General features: G+C 46.5%; 1 protein-coding gene across 2 annotated transcripts in view; it reads left to right on the forward strand.

Annotated features, from left to right (window-relative positions):
* Positions 1-14,839, forward strand: part of PLXNA4 (plexin A4) — a 429,278-nt gene that overhangs the window by 401,362 nt on the left and 13,077 nt on the right. For both annotated transcript variants that reach the window (XM_017728009.1, XM_008628864.2), the window contains exons 26-30: positions 768-871; positions 3,268-3,367; positions 5,106-5,296; positions 7,810-7,979; positions 10,893-11,105. In XM_017728009.1, the coding sequence (XP_017583498.1) occupies positions 768-871; positions 3,268-3,367; positions 5,106-5,296; positions 7,810-7,979; positions 10,893-11,105 (778 nt within the window). The remainder of the gene's footprint in view (positions 1-767; positions 872-3,267; positions 3,368-5,105; positions 5,297-7,809; positions 7,980-10,892; positions 11,106-14,839) is intronic.

Raw genomic sequence — 14,839 nt, forward strand, 5'->3', positions numbered from 1 at the left:
AGCGGTTGGTTAAGTAATTTTTCCCTGGTTACTGCCCCGTTGGAGTTGGTCCAGGGCTTCTTTGCTCCATTTCTTGTTGTGTCTTCTCAGATTCTGGATGGAAAACAAAATGTTCTTCTTGTAGGTCCTCTGCTTGAAAATAAAACTGAAGAGTATTTCAGGAATGTGTTAGAAGCTTAGCTTATCATCCTAAAATCTAAAAGGAAGGGTAGGAAAAATCCTAGGAGCTATGTAACTATGGAACTACAGAGCTACAAACATATGAAAAATATATAAAAAGCAAAAATCTGTAGGCATCACTATGCCTGTACCTAAGGGCTTCCTGCTCTGCATCAGTGGATTTGAGATGCAAGAAGCATTTTGGGAGCACCAAGGTGCATGAGCTGAGCCCAGCACAGGCTCTGTGCCAAACCAGACACTGCTGTGCCCAGGGGAGCCCTCTCTGGGCTGGGTCCTGGCAGGGACACGGATCTCAGGCAGCGCTGAAAGCTCTGTCTGTGCTGCCAAAGGAGAGAGGACCAGGATTTCTCTCCCTGGAACAAGGGACATTTGCTCCTGTCCCATGGTGATGGCAAGGACAGTCTGGTCTTGGAAACAGCCATGTTGGAGCATGAGCAGAACTGTGAGTAAATTAAAAGTTAAGCACTGTGAGTAATCAGGGTGTAGAGGTGATGAGTGATGTGCCCACACACGTGTCCGTGTGGATTCTGGGCACAGGGATTGCCAGGACCGTGTCCCTGTCTCATTTGTCCCCGTTTTCCTTGCAGAGTGGCGGCAGGCGAGCGGGGCGAGGATGATCCTTCAGGATGAGGACATCACCACCAAGATAGAGAATGACTGGAAGAGACTCAACACGCTGGCACACTACCAGGTGACTGTGGGAGAGGGTGGGTAGGTGTTAGATCTTCTTTCTGACAAAATAGAAAGGAAAATATTATTCTCTTGCCCAGGGAAGTGGTAGAATCAGCACTCCTGGATATGTTCAAAAAACTTGTGGATGTGGCAGCTGGGGACATGGGTTAGTGGTGGCCTTGGCTGTGCTGGGTGAACAGTTGGGCTTGATACTCTTAAAGGTCATTTCCAACCTTAATAATTCTGTGATTTTATCATTCTAAGATGCAGACGTAAAGAATGGTTGAGTGGGCAATAACTGGGCAGAACCCCCATGTTGAGCACATCCCTGCTGTCCCACTGTCCTTGTGCAAATTATCCTGAACAAGGCTAGAGATGAAGCCAAGGGCAGAAAAAAAATCTTCTTTGTCTCTCAAAAGACATCTCTGGTGAGTGAAGGTGGTGAAGAGGAGATGAGGACGACACGAGCTAACATTTCTCATGTAGACAGACAAACCCAAGGCCTTCCGTGTCCCTTTTTCCAGTGTATCCGTGGTCTTTTAATGCAAGCAGAGTTCAGAAGGATGGAAGAGAGAAAAATGGAAAGAGGGAGGCTTGGTGACTGGAAAAAGGAGGTGGAAAACAGCATGGCTGGAGACCATGGCGTAGTGGAGTTGTCATTGCAAGGAACCCCTACTTTCAGGGTTTCAGGGGACCTGCTCTGCTTCCCTTCATCTCTGCATGACCTGGAAATCCATAAGAGAAGGTTAAAAATGTCTGAAAATATCTTACAGAAGCAGTAGATTTAAAGAAAAAAATGGAGTTTTGGTCAAAAGCTTGTCCCTTGGAAAAAAAAATAAAACAACAAAAAAAAGACCTCATTAAGTTTAATCCGACGCTGACGATTTTGTCATTTTCTCCATCACACCTCAGCAATCTCTGTTTCATAACAAGATTATTTTCTCTTGTCACTTAAGGGCTGAGCTGAGGAGGCAGCAAGCAATAATTTGAAAAGGAAACAAAACTTTTTACTTTAGATCGACTGAAGCATTGCTGGCTGATTTTGATGATTATTTTTTCCACACAGAGCAAGGACGTTTCCTGCTTTATTTCACCAACAAACCAGGCATAATTTTCTTCCCTCTCTGTGCTTTTTCCATGGTTTTTTTTGCTTCAGGCAACGAGCTCCCAGCTGTATGATGAGCTGGGCCAGGTCCTCAGGAAACATAATTTTCCTGGCTGTCCTGAAGGCTGACATGGAGCATGCTGGGACAGACACTGAGATTCCCTTTGCCTCAGTTTCCCCATGTGTGGTGTGCGGCTAAAACTACAAAGAGCCAATAATTGCCTTCCATGATAGCCAAGGGGCTATTTAATTAGCCTTTGCAGTGCTTTGAAGATGAAAAACACCATGCAAGTGCTAATTATTATTATTATTATTATTATACAGACAAGAGTTAGGTGTCATTAGCAGCGGGTTTTTTTACTCATCTCCTTTTTATGATGTCTTATTTATCACAGATGTTCCTGATATGGCTCTTTTAAGCCACTGGCTTTTTAACATTTCTGATACGGGACCCACATGATTTGCCTTGCTGCAGAAATGGGAGGTCTGGCTCCTTTAAAAAAGCCCTGTGGTCCCTCAAAACACTGTCCCATGACATCCTGGACATCAGCCACTCCAAACCTGCTGCTTTTCCACATCTGAGACCCTCTGACACCACAAAGAGAAAGAAGTTGTGGCAGTCCCTTCAGTCCAGCAGTGCATTTGTCAGATGGAAGGGTGAGAGGCTGACAGGATCAAAGTGGAAAATGTCAACAGGAATTTTTGAACCAGGCACCCAGATATCCCTTGCACTCCAGGAGGAAGGAATGGAACAGTTCACATTGGTTTTATTATCCTAATGGTCTAGCCAAGCCTATCTGAAGTAGCTCAGATGATCTTATTATTCTCATGCTCCTGCTCTGCCTAAGAGCTTCCCTGGGATGAACCTATTGTCAAATTTACTGAGGTTAATGCAAAAACCATCTCTGAAAGTGTTTAAAAGGCCTCTGGATGTGGCCCTTGGGGACCTGGTTTAGTGGTGAACACAGTGGTGCTGAGTTAATGGTTGAACTTGATGATCTTAAAGGCCTTTTCCAACCTAAACCACTCCGTGACTCACATTGTCGTCACTGGGCTTTGAATCAGGGCCTGAATGGAGCAGAATCTGTTTGTCACCAGTTGTCTCTTTGTCCAAGTGCAGGATTCTGGCTGTGTAACAGCAGACTTTGTCCCTTTTTTATTAGGGACTAGACCAACTCACTGAAGAAAGAAATTGAGGGCAAACTGTGCCCTGCCTACAGTGACACTGATTTGCAGCTCCTGCTGCCCTGGGCATGGTCCTCAGCCACTTTTCAGGGGTTTATTGACCAAGTCCCTTTTTTTTTCTGCAGGTTCCAGATGGATCTGTGGTGGCTTTGGTCTCCAAGCAAGTCACTGCCTACAATGCAGTCAACAACTCCACGGTGTCCCGGACGTCAGCCAGCAAGTATGGTAAGGGTTTGTGTACTGGGATGGACTGGGAGAGCACTGGGAAGAGATCCCAAGTGTCAGAGTGGTCACAAGACTCTGAGCACCAGCAGGGAAATTGATGGGCAGATGATTAGTTGATGAAATGAGGCAGGGGGAGAGGATTTATCTATCTAAAAACTCTGGCATTTTGTTCAAGCTGTTGATCCAAGTGGTTGGATTGCTCTTGGGAAGATCTCCTCCCTCATTAATGAAAGGAGGAGTCTGTAAAATTAACTGCCTCCCTCTCAGGTCACTAAATGTCACTCTTAGAGTTTGATGTCTTTACCAGCAGATCTCGAGGCAGTGGATTGCTGTTCCCACCGTCCCCATGAGACAGCTGAGAGTGGCACAGCTGAGAAAGGGACACCAGGTGGAAACTTCTCTGCAGAGCCAAACAGGGACCTCCTGAGTGTCACCCACCCCCTCCCACAGCTTCCTCCCCTGCAGTAGAGTTGCATCCAGGCCGTGTCTCACTAAGGTGATGCGGGACAGCAAAACAAAACATCCCTAATGTACAACCAGAGTGCTGCAACCCCCCCTCCAACCTGAATGCTGCTGTCATATCACTTAATTAATATTTTTAGTTTATGAAAGCATCTCCAATCCTTCTTACTCCCTTTATCTTAAGGGAAAGTGCAGTTACTCAATGTCCAGAGGTGCCCCCTTCCACTTTCTCCAAGGACATAAATGATCCATGACGCCTTATTAATATTCATCCTCTTTGCCATGTTGTTGCAATTACTGAAAGACACAGTGACCTTTAGAAAGGAAGACTTGAGGGGGGTTAATTTCTGTTGGATTTCTTTAATTCTTTTGCCATTTGATTTTTCAGGAGGAGGGAATGGGGAAGGAGGCAGGGGGAGGAGAAGATGTGGTGGGTCAAAAAGTGATTGTTAATTGCAATTAAGAAAACAGCATCCAGAGAGAAAAAGGATATTCCATCTGATAATTAATATGTAGAGATTGGTAATGCATTAATGAGGCTGATTCAGATCTTGCTACAGAAAGGTGCAACACTTCTGATAATTATGGTTGGAAAAGGCAACATTGTTGGAAGGTCAGGGAGAGGGGAATGCCTTGTGCTATCACTCAGAACCAAAGAGAGGCAAAATTTGGAGGCTAAGAGTATTCTTGGAGAGGAAATTTTTGGGGGTCCACCTGGGGTTCTGGCTTTTTTCTGTCAAAACAAGATTTTGGAGCAGGGAGTGAGGAGGATGGCTGGGCAGGAGTTGTTTGTTTGCTTTGATGCCAAGGGAGGGAGGGGAGGCAGCTCCTTCTAAATCTGGGGATGAGGAGCTAAATAAGAGATCTCATATAGAGACATCAATATTTTTATGTCAAGCAGCATGTCAAGGGCATAGATAAAAAATATGGGGAAAAGCAGTCACATAAGGAACTGGTTACCATAAGGAGCTGGGGCTATCCCCTGAACCAGTCCTGGGAAGTGTCTGACGCTGACAGTACCACTTGCCAGGGAATATGATAAGAGATAAAGCCTGGGGACAACTAGAAATCAGTGTTTGAACCTCATTTAATTTAATAGTGTAGACACTGACATCACACCTGCCTTGGTGCCATCGTTTGCCTTTGCTGAGCCAATCACTCACAAAAAACGCTTTGAAAAATGCATTTGGTGGCACGCCACCAGCATGTTTCCTGAAAATCCCAGCCCCAAGAGCTATTGAGACACATGGAGACCCCTGGATCTCTGTCTCTGCAGAAAACATGATCCGCTACACGGGCAGCCCCGACAGCCTCCGCTCGCGCACCCCCATGATCACCCCCGACCTGGAGAGCGGCGTCAAGATGTGGCACCTGGTCAAGAATCATGAGCATGGGGACCAAAAAGAGGGTGACCGAGGCTCCAAGATGGTTTCTGAGATCTACCTGACAAGGTTACTGGCCACCAAGGTACGTGGTGGGGGCGGGGGACAGGGGAAGAATGGTTTGGTTTGAGGCTGTGGTGGAATTTCTTGCTGGCAAGGAATGAGAGGCCACTCCAAGGGTGCCAAAGGTGGGTAAAGAGAGATGAGCAGAGGGAAAATGGAGCAAGAGGAAAGCTCCACACATGTAGGGAGGGAGCTTGAGCTTTGACAGCAGAGTAAAAAAAGGGACACTGGAAAAGCAACAAGGAGTAACAATCCGGGGCCATGAGATTGGTGGCAAAAGCATGGTGGGAGGTCCTGGAGTTGTCGATTATACTGGTTTGTAATTTGTACCAAAGCTTTGTACCAAAGCTGAGCAAGTGAAGAGCCAGGGCAAGTGCTCAGAGCAGGTTCCAAGGACGTGTCAGGCCTCACAGTGTGAAATGGGCTCCCATACCACAAAATCCTGAGTTTTGTGGTACAAATCCTCCTCCGCCTTTCCCCTGGGCCAATAAAGACTGTTGTGCTGATGACTTGGAGGGGGTTACATTGACCTTACAGTGAGGTATGAAAACTCAGGGTCTCCAGAGAGAAAATACAGATTAAATCAAGTGGGGACAGAGCAGGGACATCCTGACCTGAGTCTCCAAACACATCTGGAGTTTGCTAAAACTCCAGACACATCTGGAGTTTTGACCACTACCATTTTTTGTCAGGGTGTGAATAGGCAGAAAATAATTCCCTATGTTCGTGCAAATGCTGTCAGATTTTGCCCATCAGACACATTTCCATCACTCGTTTAAGTCCTACTTTCCAGATCTACCTGCACATTTTTTCCTCAACTCATTTTGCCTCTGATGTCTGGCTCTCCCCGCAGCCTCACCCTGGCTGTCTGAGCTGCAGAGGGATTTGGAGGTAAAGTGGCTTTGTCTTTAGCCCCTGGTCCATGCCCCATTCCCTGGCATCAGGAGGCTTTTATGGATCACACTACATGAAAAGGAAATGTTGCTCCCTGGGGCTCAGGCCCCAGCTGGTGTAGACCAGCAAGCATTAGACTGGTGCTGATTTATGTTGTCTGGGGATACAGCCCCTACCCCACCACTGAACTGCTTTTGCTTTCTGTTCTGGGTCACAAACTCAACACTTGGGTTGGGTTTTTTGTTGGTTTGTTGTTGGGTTTTTTTTGGTTTGGTTTGGGTTGGTTTTGTTTTCTTTGTTTTGTTTTTTATGGAGATGGCAGAAAAGCAGCTGCAAAACCTGTACAGTTAAGAAAAAGCAGGAAGGTTGGGGTTTTATTGTTTCCTCTCTTGGGCCAAACAATTTTCTTTTCTCATTGTGACCATTATAGGGAGGCAAAGAGAGAGAGCAGTCACTGGTAATACAATCCCCAGGAATACTTCGTTAAATTGACTATGATTTTTATTCTGGTAAATCCCTGACCTCTGATACGTAAGAGCCTCTTGTCTAAAAGCCTCAGAGGTTTTCTTGGCATTTGTGAGGGTGAGCATGTAGAGAATTAATTCCCTCCGGGAACTGAACCTGGGGGCAGCTCTTCCATGTCAGACCAAGAGGATTTCCCCTCCGGAGCCCTTTCTGAGTCAGACGTGTGCTGCAGGGTTTTGCTCACCCTGCAGGAGTTAACAAAAGCAAAAGGTGCCTCTGTTTGTTTCCCGAAGAATAAATCAAGTGGTGAATCAGCCAGAGACACCAGCTTTCTAATTAAGTGTTTGTTAGCTCTAGGTAAACCTGAGCCACTCTGGTGGAACCTGAGGCTTTGTTTCTAGAAAGGAGACATTTCTTCCCTAGGTCTTCTGAGAAAGGGCAGAGTTTTATCTTTCAGGAAAGGAAATTTTTCATTTCAGGGAATGTTTGTTGGAGATTCAATTGACTTTTGGTTATTTTAGCAGCTGTACGGTTTGTTCACACCAGAACCTGTGAAGCTCTGGTGACAGAAAAAACGTGCCTGGTTCCATTCCAAACCCAGCCTAGAACTCCTTAGCTGTCCCCTTCTCCCAGCCTCAGATATTCCAGCTCCTCTCCTTCCTGCTAAAAGTCAACTGTCCTCGCAAGGGTGACTCTCCAAGCCCTGGATCTGGGATTGTCCTGCCAGTGGGGAGTAAAAACCCTGGTCACACGTTAACCAGCTGCCTCTCTCTAGGTTCTCTTGTCCTATTTGTGTCCACAACACCTTCTGCTGTGCTCTACAGCAGAACTTTTCTTCCTGCTGGCTTCTCTTCCCAGCTTAAAAGATGGCCCTGGGTGAAAGCCAGCATAGAAAACAGCTGGGTTTTGTCTCATGGATGCACCAAAGCATTGAGGATGGGATGCAGAGAGGAATCTGTGTGGAAATGAGGTGTAAAGGTTCTTGTGATGATACACACCTGTATTGAAATTCCCAGGTCATGTCACACTTAACCAATCTTAGAAGGCCCCCACTTTTCAATCATACCTGGCTCTGATCCACAGACATGCCCTGTTTTCAGTGGGCTACCAAAATTCAACGTCCTCTCCCCACTCGTTACCTCATGCTCTTCTTTCCTTCCTTCCTTCTCCCACCAGGGCACCCTCCAGAAATTCGTGGATGACCTGTTTGAGACCATCTTCAGCACTGCTCACCGTGGCAGTGCTCTCCCCCTAGCCATCAAGTACATGTTTGATTTCCTGGATGAGCAGGCAGACAAGCACAACATCCATGACCCCCACGTGCGGCACACCTGGAAGAGCAACTGGTGAGTGAGTGAGACAGCCCAGTACAGTCCAGCACCAAATACTAGGCTGGAAGGAGAGCAGAGGGACGTGGGGGAGCTGAGGACCCTTGTATGGGATTTGAAGCACCAGGCTCAGTCTTCCCAAGCCAATGGGGAAGCCAGAAAATCCCAAAATCTAAAGTATTTTGCCAGGGATGGAGCACTTTTGCTAAACAGGTCCCAGTTTGCCCTGTATTACGTAGAAATGGATAGATTTTTGAGGGATTTGATGAGGAAAAATGAAGTTTTTAATTGCTGCAGTTCCCAGGATCACATAGGAATATCTAGGGAGGCATGGGAGAGGATTCGACACCACTGGCTTCATCTACACTGGGTGTTTGAATTCCCAGCTCCATTTGTTTGCCCACACAGAGGTATCTCATGCCAGCTGAGAATCTTAAGGTATTCAAGACATCCTCAGAGGATGTGGAGCACCCACAGGAGACTTGTACCCTCCTGGGTGGCAGCTGGAGGCCAGGAGAGCATCTCCAATGGTATGAAGTATTTAAAGGGTCTGGAGCTGTATGTGAGTCTCCTTTGGAGTGAGTGACTAAGAGTGACATCAGTGGCAAAGTGTGACATCAGTGACAGAGTGTGACATCAGCCCCCTGCTCCAGCTGCCAGCTCCTCCTCATACCTGCAACAGGACAGCTGGAAAAGCCAGGATCAGTGGAGAAAAACCTCCTCTCTGCTGAGTCTTCCCCCTGGAAAGAGCTCCCTGGGGAATGGCTCCCTCCCCTTCTCCTGTGCAAACACAGGGACTATAAATGAACAGCAGGGGAGAGCCATGGGGCTCCCAGCTCATGCATTTTTTCCTTTTCCCAGCCATGCTGATGGAAGATCGTCACAGCGCCGGTGACATAAAAAAAGAAACCCCATGCACCAAAGAGGCTTTCAACTAATGAAACATTAGCATATTATTAACATTATCTGCGGCACTAATCTAAGGCTGATTGCAGCCACTCAGCCTAAATGAGCAGGAGGTTTATCTAAGGGGGGAGGGGGGAAGGCAGAGTGTGTGTGTTTGTGGGAAAAGGGGCAGTGTGAAGAAATCTGTTCAATCAGATCAAATTAACTCAAAGTCACATCACAGGGCTTCATTATTCCCAGCCAGGGACATCGTCCCCCGTCCCCTCCCTACACCCAGACACACCCAGGCACACAAACACACACTCTGCTCCTCCTCACCGTGGCTGTGTCTGTCATCCAAACACCTGCACAAGGACTTCTGCAAGGTTCACTCATCCACCTCATCCCCCAAGTGATGATTCTCCATTCCCAGCCTAAAATCCTGCAACTCCATCATGTCTCATTGCCATTTTTTACTTATTCTTCCCTGAAGCCCTGGCACAGGTTGTTCAGAGAAGCTGTGGCTGCCCCATCCTTGGACTGTTCAAGTCCAGTGTGGATGAGGCTTGGAGCAACCTGGAATAGTGGCAGGCGTCCCTACACCAAGGGTGTTGGAACTGGATGATCCTTAAGGTCTCTTCCCACCCAAACCACTCTATAATTCTGTGTTTTCCAACATCTCCCATTTCTCCTGAACTTGGCTGACAGGATTCCCTCTGTGGGGCTTTCCTTACATTTGTTCTGTGATTTTGGCTCAGGAGAACAGACAGAGGTTTAGGAAAACACGGTGTCAACCCTCTGTCAGCAAGGTTGTTACCCAAAGTCTATCAGACTTGGAGATGAATTTTTTACAGTGTTGTGAACACAATGAGTAAATGGGAGGAACTGGGGAATATCAGGAGAATTTGCTAAACTGGAAGGTGCAGAGAGTGAAGATAGACTTGACAATCTGCCTGAAAGAGAGACAGGAGCTGGGCTCTGTGCTCAGTGACTCATCCCAGCTCCTGGGCCATGATCACTGCGATGCATTTGCCCTGACAAAAAGGCTTGAGGCAAAGGCTGCAGGTATCTCATACAAGGTACCTCAGGGCATCTCATATAAATGAGATGCTCTTTGGAGAAAAAGGGGGAAAAGGGCTCTGGATTGCAACTGGAATAGCATTTCCTTGGTTAGGGCAGATATATTTTCATATCAAAGGCTGTGATACTTGTTTCCCAGTTCCTTTTTTTTTTTTCCTTGAGGCAACAGGGCTTTCGCTGTCATGTAGCAACTGCTTCCTGCTCGGGGTACTGGGATCATGTGCAGGCTTGGGCTGGAGCAGTGGAGAGTGACAGGACAAGGTGTCCCAGCACACACAGGGTGTGCCATGAGCATTCCCAATTTCCATCTGGGAGCTTTGCCCACCTCTCTTCCCATGGGTTTGCTGTGAGGGCTAAAAGCCAAGTCCCTCAATGAGAAATGTATAGAATCACAGAGAGGTTTGGGTTGGAAGGGACCTAAAGATCATCCAGTGCCACCCCTTGCCATGGGCAGGGACACTTTCCACTAGCCCAGATTGCTCCAAGCCCTGTCCAACCTGGCCTTGGACATTTCCAGGGATCCAGGGGCAGCCACAGCTTCTCTGGGCAGCCTGTTCCAGTGCCTTATAACCCATACCATGATAATTTTTGTGGATTTAGTGCCTCTCCTCATCTGATGGAGCAACCAACAGGGTCAACTTTGCACTGCAACAACACAGAGAGATTCAGAGTCTTTGTCATCACCTAAATTATACTCCCATTAATTTATGGGCACCTTCAACAAGATTGTATTGACTTTGAGACTGACCAAATCCGCCTTGTGAGGACAACAGGGACAAAAGGTGACCTCACTGCCATCCCTAGACTTTGTAGGGGAGAAACTCATTATGTAGCAAAGTTTATCCCAGAATCTTCATATCCACACCGCTATCTTTGATTCCCACCCACCGTTTGCTGCTGTGATGTCACACAGCAAAGCCTGTGAGCTGTGCACTGACTGTGTCCCCTCTCCCACCCCTCCTGCAGCCTCCCCTTGCGGTTCTGGGTTAACATGATCAAGAACCCACAGTTTGTCTTCGACATCCACAAAAACAGCATCACAGACGCCTGCCTGTCCGTGGTGGCTCAGACCTTCATGGACTCCTGTTCCACCTCAGAGCACCGGCTGGGCAAAGACTCCCCCTCCAACAAGCTCCTCTACGCCAAGGACATCCCCAGCTACAAGAACTGGGTGGAAAGGTGAGTTTTAACCCTGGAATGACATAAAGTGACACAACGAGGCCCTGCTTTGTGGGTGGAGGTAGGAGGCAGCATCACTGTTGCTTTTGGAAACCGCCCCTGGGGCTTTTTTGTCTTTGGCTTATTCTAAGTGGAAATCTCCATGTTAGCCTTTTGCTCCCTCGTGCCTTGTGGCAGAGATGGAAATTTAATTAATGATGGGAGCTGAAGGTGTTTGCCAGCATTGTTTCCCTTGAGGAGAAACTGTTGACAAGTGGCAGAGGGAGGAAGGAAGGCAGGTGATGTGTGTGAGCCCTGGGAAGCACACAGGCTTCTCAGTCTTTCCACATGGGCCAGAAGTGGTCTGCTGCTTTCAGCATTGTTGTGACAGTCCCCACACTGCCTGGATCCCAAGGGATTTATAATTATCCCCCAGTAACTTCCCTTGGAGGCTCTTCTGTGCTTTGAATGAGATGCCAGACGATTGACAGGCTGCTGACTGAAGCTCTGCAGGTATTTTCTGTCAGGTCAGAGGTCTTTCCAAGCGTTTTCTCCACACCTGCAAGACCTGTGGCTGTGCTTCAATCTGCTGTGGCAAGGGTCGGTGCCTGGCAAAGCTGCTCCACAGGGAATACAACCAAAACAACTATTCCTGCAGCATGCTGGAAACCCTTTCTGAAGGGTTTCCCCTAGGACAAGAAAACTGCACATCCTGCTCTTCATCCAGCAGGAGCTGTGCTTTGCTTTCCAATATTCTGCACTTGCCTGGCATTATTGACAGGTTTGGGAGCTGCACAGATGGGGAATGGTTGCTGCTCTGTAAATACAAAGGCAGGTTTATCCTACAGATCATTCCTGTGCACTGCATCCAGCTTTCAGCAGTGATTTCTCTGGATGACTTCCCAGGCATGGCCTAAAATTGATACCGTGTCATGCAGGTTGTACAAGGCCTCTACTGCTGCAGACACCTCACACTGCGCTACAAATCCCTGTATTGCCTTTGCTGGGGATGGTTTCCTCTCATTTCGTGAAAGGAGTGTGGCTGATCAAACAGCTCCATACCCTACTCGGCTCGAGGCAGCATTTTTTCCAACAATCCTCCCATTGGTCTGTGATTTGTCTGGACAATTATTTTTAGATGTGGTTAAACACTTCAGCAAATGTCGTTTCTAGGCAACCTGCAAGGCTCTTACGAGCTACCTTGCTTAATTATGACCTACTTTTGGTACCGTGTCCAAGTTTCTTAGTATGGATTGAGGCTGATTGCTGGATTGACCTGGATAGTGGGAAGGAAGTGTTGGATGTTCCATTTAGAAATCAAGTTTGTATCAACAGTGACCCAAACGTGTCATTCTCCAGTGATGCTTTAGCAACACTCTGTGTGGGTGTGTGGGTGGTTTCTGTGGACAAATAACTTGTTTTCCATCTGGTTCCAATCAATCTGGTTGATTTTATCCTGGGAGATGCTACATTTGAGTGACAAACTGAGGTGTTTAAGTGGAGAATGGGATATTTCCTTAAATAAACAAAACACCTTTTTTTTCCCCCCCCCCTCTGGATAAACAAAAGGCTGCAATTTCCATTTTATTTTTTCCAGTATTGATTTTTTCCAGTATTGATTTTACAGATTTTTGGAGGTAAATCCTGGTGTCCAGTGATCTTCAGCAATAGGTGCTGCATTTCCTTGGAAATTTTCCCAAACAACTGAGTTTGCAAACGAGGTACATAACACCTCCTGCTGCTTGTAAACAGCCCTGGATTCCTGTCCCCAGCATGTGCTGGGTTGTTATCTGCACTGATGTCTGACAACTTGAACTGAAGCCCAAGGGGAGGCTGCAGGTTTTGGAATATGGTTAGAGCTTCTTCCCTGCTTTTATTTTTGTGTGTCAGTTCCACTGACTCAAGGCAGTGGCACCTGGATGCAGTGGGAGATGAAAGAAAAAACCTATCAGGGATGAATAAAATATAATTTGAGTTCCACCCCGAGCTAATGAATTCCTTTTCTCCGTTCTGCGATTGTGCTTTGAGGGAGTTATCCCAAATCCAAAGGCTTCCAGTGCTGGTTTGAGCTATTTCTGTAGTCAGCATCAGCTGGAGATGGCATCCTTCAAGACCACTAGACTTCTTCAAAGAGTGAATCAAGAGATGAAAAGTCAGGGAGTTTAAGAAGTGGTTGAGTAAATCAGAAGAACGTGAAATCAAACGAACTTCTTTGACGAGGAGGAAACTCTAAGAGGGTAATTAGACTGTGGTAGATTGTACCCAACTTGAGGCACTCTGGATTAAAACATGCCTGGATTTAGAGGTCTGGAAATGGAGCTGAGCTGGGTTACTCCAAGCCATCCCCTTGAAACCTCTGGTTTCTTGGTGTGGAGCCTTTAGGACTCACAAAACTCAGAGCAGGGCATGACCTTGGCATGAGAAGGAGGCAGGGATGAAAGGACTTCCCTCCAATCCTTCAGCTTTCCACCTGGGAATGTGCATTGGGAAGGGAATAGTTACAGCTTCTGGCCTGACCAGTGGTCTACCTCCACAGGGTGGTCAACTGGAAATTTGGTTCCAAAAGATTTCAACAGCAAGACTGTCAGGAATCCTCACCGGTTTTATTTGTTTGTTTGGCTCATGTTTCAGAGTAGGATTTTCTCATGTTTTCAGTTATTTGTTTGTGATGAGTCAAGCGCTGCCTTCAGAATGAGGACGCCTGACAATGACTAATTAAAAAATTTTAAAATTTACCAGTTTTTGCAATTTCATGTCAACTTAATGGAAAACTATATAAGAAATGGAGATCTTCCATGACATTTTGAGAGGTTGGTTGTTTTAGTGTCCATTTCTATAATTAATCAAGATAATGGATTTGCTGACAAGAGCAACAAAAAATTATTGTGCATCAGTGAGATCTAGTTGAAGATGTTCCCTGCTCATTGCAGGGGGGTTGGACTAGATGACCTTTAAATGTCCCTTCCAACCCAAACTATTCTGTGATTTTATGATAGTCCTTTTATGACATTATTGGAAGCAGAGGTGGACTCTGCCTGCTGAAACAGTCCAGCTGAGAATTTCTGGCTTTTGGGGAAAAGCAGGTTCACTGTTCAAATGATACACCCAGAGCTGGAAACACGTGGTTAAAAAGTGTCCCCGTGCAGCCACATCTTGGATTTCTTGCTGCAGAACACGAGGCCTGATGAGACAGGACAATTAACCCGGGAAATTGGGACAGGCTATTTGGCTTTTGTTGAAGCCACAAAGAATTGAGCTGCAGTTCTAAAACAAAGTGGAGGCTTTTCAATTATCATTATATTAGTCTATTGAGAAAAAAAAAAAAGAGGAGGAAAAGAATGGGAATGGTAAAGCAGAATCTCATCTGACTCCAGTTAGTAAAACTCCATAGGCTTTGCTGAATTTACATTAGAGCAGCTTCAGATCTGCATCTTTTCAAGTTTACTTCAAATGTCCCCTTTGAGCCTGGAAATCTGGAGAACTTGGGAGCATTTGATGCAATCCCCAAGCAATACAAAGGGGAGCCTGTTCTAATTGGGACCGTCTCATTAGCATTCAACACCACACTGAAAGATGACAAAGGGCTGTGGCTGACCTTTCATTTCTCTCCATGCTGCCAAGCTTATGATAACACTTGTTTGAACTTCATTAACACCATTTAATTGCCTGCATCACAATCAATATGATGTTTCCCTACTGAAGCCTGGCAAAGAGACAGGGATGTGGGAGAATGAAAAGGGGCAGAGCACAAAAAG

Source organism: Corvus brachyrhynchos, unplaced genomic scaffold, assembly GCF_000691975.1.
Source record: "Corvus brachyrhynchos isolate BGI_N302 unplaced genomic scaffold, ASM69197v1 scaffold182, whole genome shotgun sequence".
Taxonomy (NCBI): Eukaryota; Metazoa; Chordata; class Aves; order Passeriformes; family Corvidae; genus Corvus; species Corvus brachyrhynchos.